The sequence below is a fragment of the Monopterus albus genome, unplaced genomic scaffold, assembly GCF_001952655.1.
Source record: "Monopterus albus unplaced genomic scaffold, M_albus_1.0 scaffold327.1, whole genome shotgun sequence".
NCBI lineage: Eukaryota > Metazoa > Chordata > Actinopteri > Synbranchiformes > Synbranchidae > Monopterus > Monopterus albus.
In genome coordinates this window covers 168,421-175,963 of record NW_018128207.1, presented here as the reverse complement: position 1 = coordinate 175,963, position 7,543 = coordinate 168,421, and the positions used below count along the sequence as shown (strand labels likewise).

Below are 7,543 nucleotides of genomic sequence, written 5' to 3'. Positions count from 1 at the left end.
AAGTGAACTTGAGTCTTATTAATTCAAGTTATCCTTGTAACATCTGATCAGCTGATTTCAAGCAATTTCAAGACACGTTTTAATATCCAGCGCTAGCAGCTATTAGTGAAGTCGGGTGCACTGCCTGTCTGATGCAGTTAGCTAGCTAACAGCTAGCAGCTCGGTGATTAGCAAGCTGACAGCTGAGCCAGCGACGCGTCACTCTCATTCAGCCTCGTAGAAAGAAAGAGATTAGAGCCGCAACTTTCAGTAGCACACATGACAACAAACCTCTTCACTTTTGAGCACTTCCTTGAATTCCCGTTTTATCCTCTGAACCGCGATGTTGGCCATGGTTCCCCCGTGTTCCCGTCCGGTTGGGGCCTCGCCGCCTTCCGACCTGACTAACGTTAACGTTAGCTAGTTTGTTCTGCCTACAGAAGCAATACACGTTTTGGATATATCCTCAAAAATAACAGCTGTAACGTTGTTCACCCTGAGTGCCGTCAATCCTGGTTTTCAGCGTGTTCTTATAATTCGTAAAATTGTTCGACATGTATATAACATCTCAGAATTATAACAACACAAGGATTCGTGGTGCTGAAAACATTTTAATACCAAACTGCATGTAGTCTGGAGGACAGCGAGTCACGTGATGTGTATTTCCATCCTAAACGCCTCCTGCCATTGGTTGACTTGTTCATGAGTTATTATTATTATTATTACTATTATTATTATTAAAAACCGTATCATTATGCGTAGATGACCGCAGTTATACTAATATGTTTGTCTCTCATAACCTACTCTACACTTCATACAAAGCAAAGTTAAGTTAAAAGAAAATAATTTAATTTAAACGGGCCAGAAAATCCGCAGAAAAGCATATGCCAATTTAGAACAACAATTAAGTTATACGAGCTACTTATTCAAAGTGGTTGAGATGCAGATGTGTTATTGCACAAGCTCAGCTGTAGTCTAACTACACAATTCTGAGTCCCAAGCAACAATTGTGTCATTTTCTGAAATAAAACGTCTCAACTTTTGTAGTCATGTTTACTCCATTACTGGACACATGAGCATATATGGTAGTTTGGTATCCTTATCCATTTTTTAACAAAAGACAGACAGTGATCCATTAAAACAGCAAAAAAGTGACACTAGGGTGCGCCTTTGTACCATAGAGCTTTACACAGTCTGTGGCACACAATAAACTTGTATCCAGTCTGAATTAAGTGGTTGCCACTTTAAAATATATTATAATAGCTCATTCTTACTAAATTCATGCAATCCACAATTAAATCTGATCTAAATTATCATATATCATATAAAATATAACATCACCTTAAAGTCATTTTAGTCTGATCTACACAATATAATCAGCACTGACTGACTTTATTACCATGTTTAAATCATGGATTTAACTTATTTTCTCCATAATGATTATCATAGGTAAGGTCAGACATTAGGTCAAGTATTTTTCCCCTTCTTAGTAAACCACAGAGCTCACATGATCAAGTATCAACTTTTGCAAAGTCAGACAGAGGATTTGGCATTCAGTAAATCTCTTCCCCTTTCATGGTAGTTCAGCAACAGAAACATACCAACAAAATAACTTTTAAGTTCCTCTAATCAATTGTCTTCCATCTAAACAACCCATTATTACACTAAAATGAATGGAGAAACTTTGTTTTATTGGTAAACTCATTACACATTTGTCACAAGCACAGGTAGACCTACCACATTAATGGACGAGTCACAAACATAGGTAATGGATCTTCTCTGTCAGTGAGCTACACACAGTTTGTCTTATATATGTTAGTGAGTCATCTTCTGCAGTTAGCACTTAACAACAGGTGGACATGAACACACTGATACTCCTCCCCTTTGACTCCTTCTGTTCCTCCTGCTCCCTCTACCCCTTGTTTGGTTTCTCTTGGTAATGATAACAAAAATGACAAGTGCTGCCAACATAACAGCTGTTATCAGGAGGCAGCCTCCAAAGACCAGCATTGCTTTGTTATTGAAGATCCATGCACATACAGAGCAAGGTTCACGTAGGTCACCGAACCTGCAAGTCTGTCTGGTGTTGTTGTTAGGGAATCCGCTGTGAGTGATAAATTCTCTGTAGACAGTGATGGACGCTTTGGCTTTGGATTGGTGCTGGGTTGAGGTGAAAAGGCCAAACTGGGGAACATGTCGATCTTGTAGCTTCCACACGTAAAAGCCCTGCAGGTTGACGCCATCTAATTGGTGAGCTGGAGACAAACAGAAAAAAAGTGCAAGAAGAATTATTCATCAACTCTCCAATTTCTCCTTCTCCTCAAGGAATATAAATCACCCAGATATTGATATTTTATCATTACAAAACAACTAAATGTCAAGAATGCATGTTCCATGAAAGCAACATGTGTGCAAATACAGGTGAGCTAAAGGCCATAAAGGGCACTCAACATTTAATGCTTTGTTTCTGTGTTTCTCTCCCCTCCTCTCATTTTTATGATCTTCATGGTTTCTCATTAGATTTGACTTTTATAGCATGAAGCAATATGGCCATAAAACCTATATTGCCTGCAGAGCGACAGCTCCTGAACACTGCAGAGCATTTGGTTATTTTATTACACAACACATCCTGGATTGAAGAGGAAAATCAGATATTGTCAGACTAATGGAGATGACGGATCTGAAATGCATCTCCCACCTTTGAGAGCCTCCTGCAGGTAACTTCTGAGATAATGTTGCCTGAGAATGTCCTCAAAAGGAGCCTGATCATCAATCCCACTGGCTGTGACAATAATAGGCAGATCCCCTCCATATCTCTGGCTCACCCAGTTCAGGATCTTCCGCAGGCCCCAGGGTACGAGAGCTTGCCCTAGACTGGAGGAGGGCCAAGTGGGATCAGAAAGGGTCAGGCAGCCATGATCCGGGTGGTAAAATGGTTCAGTGCAATGAAACTCAGAGCTCCTCTCAGTTCTTCCTTCTCAATCTCAGTAAAACTAGGAAGTGGAGATCCAGTGAGACCAATTACGCGAGCTTTTGCCTCTAAGTGTGACTTCTTTTCTTGTGGATAGACCCTGTCATACCCAGTCCCCAGCAGTGGGTCTAAGAAGCGACCAAGTTCAAACAAAAGCAATCTCTGTGCTGCTGCCATATGTGAGTCCATGAAGGGGTTGGCAGGTTCAGCCCAGTCAGCATGTAGTGCGAGTGATACCAATGCTCTCCGCTGACTGGAGTGCTCCCTCTCATACAGCCTCCAGGCTTTTGCATGAGATAGAAGAAGGTTATGAGCTGCTTGATGCTTCTCTTTGCCATTGGAATAAACATCTACCAGTCTGTTCGGCTCATTAATGGTGATCCAGTATTGAACCCAGGGCCCCAATTCTTGGTAGCAGAGTGCTGCATATTCCTGAAAGGCCTGCACTGTGCTGTAGTTGAGCCAACCCCCAGAGGCATGCAGTGGCCCAGGCAAGCCCTGATTTGGAGCTCTGTGCGTCGGGTAGTAGAGAATAACAACAGCCTCCAAGTCTAGCTTTTTGAGTTCGGTCAGGACACAACGGTAGTACCTTTCAGGAGCAATGAGAATAGCAGAGTATAGAGTTAAGAGTTAATGTGTGTAGACAGAAAGAGAGACTGAATCAGATTTGTAAAAACAGAAGGTATCATCTTAAATTTTATCAAAACCTTTCTGTAATCTATGGTGTGAATCCCTTTATGTTATCATTTTTAATTTTAACAAATCAAATTATAGCTGAGCAGGTCATGCTTGTGTTTTTGTGCATTTCTACCTCAGAGCTTCAGTGTTCACATTAGAGCGATCTCCCTGGGGTAAAATCAGAGACCAGTTTAGGGCGAAGCGGTAGTGAGAAGCCCCACTGGATGCAAATAGGCGGATATGACCACGGATAGCCAAATAGTCAGTGCACTGGGCTTGTCTGGTGTGGAGCTTCACTCCTGGGACTGGATGCAATGATCCATCTCCTGTCAGGTTCCAGCTGTACAAATGGGGGTCTGTAAATTGTGGTGAGAACGGGTAGAAGTGGACCTACAATAACATAAAAGATGAGAAATTTTATGTGTGTCTGTGTGTATATTTACCATTATTACTGTTGTAGAAAGCAACTGTATAAATAATAAGTTATTTGCTTTACTGACTCTTGTCAGGTCCACTTCTCTCTCTTCTTACCTGTAAAATGGAGTCAGCAATACCCCAGTGAAAGTCACAGGGGAAATGACCTTTGACTTCTCTGGAGGATTCATCCCTGGGGAAACCATTATCACACACAACATGTCTGTAGTACTGGGCAGAGGTCTTGGGGGTTCTGGTTCGGTTTGGGTTGCTGAAGTCAACGTAGAAAAGGCCTCGTCTAACAGTGTAGCCATAATTCCACTCAAATCCATCCACCAGTGACCAGGCAGTATAGCCAAACACCTGCACACCATCAAACTTGATAGCTGTAACAAAAAACCACAGCAATGATAGAATGCTTTTTTTTAAAATTGTTTTAAAATAATTTCATTACATTTCCACTTCTCTGCTCACCTTGCAGGACCTGGTTGATGAAACTCTTCATCAGATAGATGGCCACTGTATCCTCCCTTCCCACACCAGCATCAGAGAACCAGCCTCCCTCAGCCACTAGCACCCTCACATTTCCATACTCCAGCTTTATCCAGCTCAGGACACGTCTCAGGTCTGGGGTTACAGTCTGCTCATACTGGACCAGGTTGTGCAGACGGAGGTTATTAGGCCCAAAGGACAGAGCAAAAAAGTCGGCTGTTTTCTGAACCCAGAGTTTCTCATCAGCAGTGAACATGGGCAGGAGGGCCCCATGTTTCAGTTTTAAAGAGACCGGATAGTCCCCATCCCCAAAGATGGGACTAGCAAACCAGCCAAGCACGGCCTCTATTGACTGCTGGCAAAGCTCAACATTAACAGCTGTGGCTTGGCCCTTTTGAGGCTCAACCCAGTGGGATCCCAGAACAATGGATACTTTACCCCTCTGAGCCGGTCGGAAGTGGGTGTTGTATGTATGCCACGCTTTGGCGTGTGCCTGGAAATGACAGCACACACATATTTATAATGCACTGCAGTGTAGTCTATAACATAATACCACAGCATAATAGTCCTTTTTCATGGAGGACATTTTGATATATCATAGTAGGAAAAGCACATTTAACAGCTTCAGTTTCATGATTCTGGTACTGTGCATGCTGGCTTACTGCCACACCGTCATGGTCTATTGGGACACTTGAACAGAACAAAGCCATCAGTAATGCTACTGGTAATGCCTCAGCTTTTTCTACTATAGATTTTCTCTAGATACTATGATGAGTCAAAATGTTTGCTGTGAAAAAGGCCTGTCAGAGCATTGAAGCATTCACAGAGAACATATTTCTGTGTTAAACATGCACAGTCTTCAAATATTGTTTGATGGAAAATGTTTATACCTATCTTGTACCTATCTGAATCTGGAATTCAAATACATTTTAATTCAAATACATTTTCATGTTTGTGAGATATAGTAGTAAGACATACATATGGAACAAACAAATGAGATCGAGTGGAAGCAATAGTGTAATTATGAAAACAATCTATTAGGCACCAGAGAATTATTATTTGCTCATGTTATCTGCTCGGTCCATTTGCTTGTACACATAATCACCTGTGCCAGGCTCTTAACAACCTACTGTTTATTAATGAGGCATATCTCCATGACTTCCTGATACACATGTTTCTCCTCCAGCACAAAAATGCTGATGTGGCGGACTTTGCCCTCAGTGTCTTTTTTAAGTGTCCTGATAACTGATCGCAAACCTTTCAAAATAAAATATGATCAGCTGAGTTTGCCTTGCACTTATCTCCAACAGTTTTACACTCAGTTGGCAATTCATTAGGTACAAGCTAAAACCAATGTGATCTAATACAGCAGTCCTAAATCTTCCCTTCATGAAGGTGATAATCTTCAGTTTTAGTTGTTTCACATTGTTTCACTGAGGTATTGAATCAACTGTATGATCATTTTGGAGGATGTGTTTTGTGGTGCTGTTGAACTGTATGGTGTTATACTGACAGGTGTTTTTATAATTTTGTCCATTTATATCAGTGAAGCTAGTCTAAATAACAGAACCACCTTTCTGTATAATGCAGTACAGTTCAACAGCAGCACAAACTACAGCCTTCAAATTGATCACACAGCTCTCTAAAGCAGTTTCAGCAAAACTGATCACCTTCATGTAACAAAATATCAGAGCACTGGTGCAGTATGTCCTTGTGACACTGTCTTATGACCACAATATAATTTAGCCAATGTAAATGTTCACTGACAATCATAAACTAATAAACCTGAATGACGTCAAAGTTTAAAGTTTATAGTACATCAACAGCCCAGGCACATGCAGCACAATGTAAGTATAACTATATTAATCTACAAATTCCCAACCCAGCCAACTTACTCTGATCAGGTTGTGGGCCACAATGAGAGAGCCAGAGAGACCCCCTTTTTCTCCAGGAGCATGCACACCTGTCCCATACCCCTGTACAGCCACCAAGTATGGGTTATGCATTGTGATCCAGTACCTAACACGACTCCCAAACACGTGGAAACAAAAGGCTGCATACTCCTCAAACAGTCCCACCAATGTGTCATTTTTCCAGCCTCCATATTGCTCCTGCAAAACCTGTGGCAGGTCCCAGTGATGGAGAGTGACAATGGGCTCAATTTTCTTTTCCAGAAGCTTTTCTATGAGTTGGGTATAATGCTGCACAGCAGCTGTATTGGGCTGACTCCTGGCATTCCCATCAGGAAAGAGCCTTGGCCAGGAGAGAGAGAAAGAGTATGATCTTACACTTAGATACTCCAGTGCCTCAACATCTTCTTCCCAGTGAGTGTAGCTGTCACTAGCTACATCGGCAGTCCCTGTTGCCAAATTACCACTGAGAGAGGAGTGGGTGAAATGGTCCCAGATGGAGGCTCCCTTACCCTCCTTTTCTGAGGCTCCCTCTGTCTGGAAGGCAGCCGTCCCTGAACCCCAGAGGAATTCTGGAGGGAAGGTGTCTTGAAGAAAGGACTGGTCATTGGTGATGGGGTTTAGCCTAGGCTGCTGCCAGATCTTTCTACCCTCTCCAAGATAACATTCTGCCATGTTCCAACCCAACACCAACAACAGGACGGAGAGTAGGAGGCACTGATGTGTGGAAGGAGTAGGATGACGCAACATACTGAAGGTTGGTTCAGAAGTCCACTTGAAAATGGTAGCTGGTGTTAGTCAGAACAACTGCTCTGTTCACTATCATACTTCTTCATTTGATTGACAGGAGATCCAAAATTGTGTTAAGGAAGGGAGAGAAATGATAATGCCGATGAAGAGAGAGGAACATTTGAAGCTTCATGGTGCTGCAGTGTCCATCTGACTTCCCTGTCTCTCCCTCAGTGTTCTTGTGCTCCTTCACAGCCCCTCCCTAAAACATAATGTTCACCCATACAGCGGTTGGCTCATATCCACGCACACTTGTATTACTATACTTCTGAGAGGTTTCCAGTGAACCTGTTATACCAAAAACACTCTT

General features: G+C 42.3%; 2 protein-coding genes across 2 annotated transcripts in view; both read right to left on the bottom strand.

Annotated features, from left to right (window-relative positions):
• Positions 1-641, bottom strand: part of ube2ka (ubiquitin-conjugating enzyme E2Ka (UBC1 homolog, yeast)) — a 5,610-nt gene extending 4,969 nt beyond the window's left edge. Inside the window, 1 exon segment of the mRNA XM_020624458.1 lies at positions 271-641. Coding sequence (XP_020480114.1) covers positions 271-333 — 63 coding nt within the window. The 5' untranslated portion in view covers positions 334-641.
• Positions 642-1,709: 1,068 nt separating this feature from the next.
• On the bottom strand, positions 1,710-7,119 carry klb (klotho beta). Its single transcript, XM_020624423.1, is given in 7 exon segments — positions 1,710-2,234; positions 2,678-2,893; positions 2,896-3,539; positions 3,762-4,018; positions 4,160-4,428; positions 4,517-5,027; positions 6,430-7,119. Coding segments are annotated over 7 exon segments (3,006 nt in total). The 3' UTR covers positions 1,710-1,815.
• Positions 7,120-7,543: the final 424 nt, after the last annotated feature.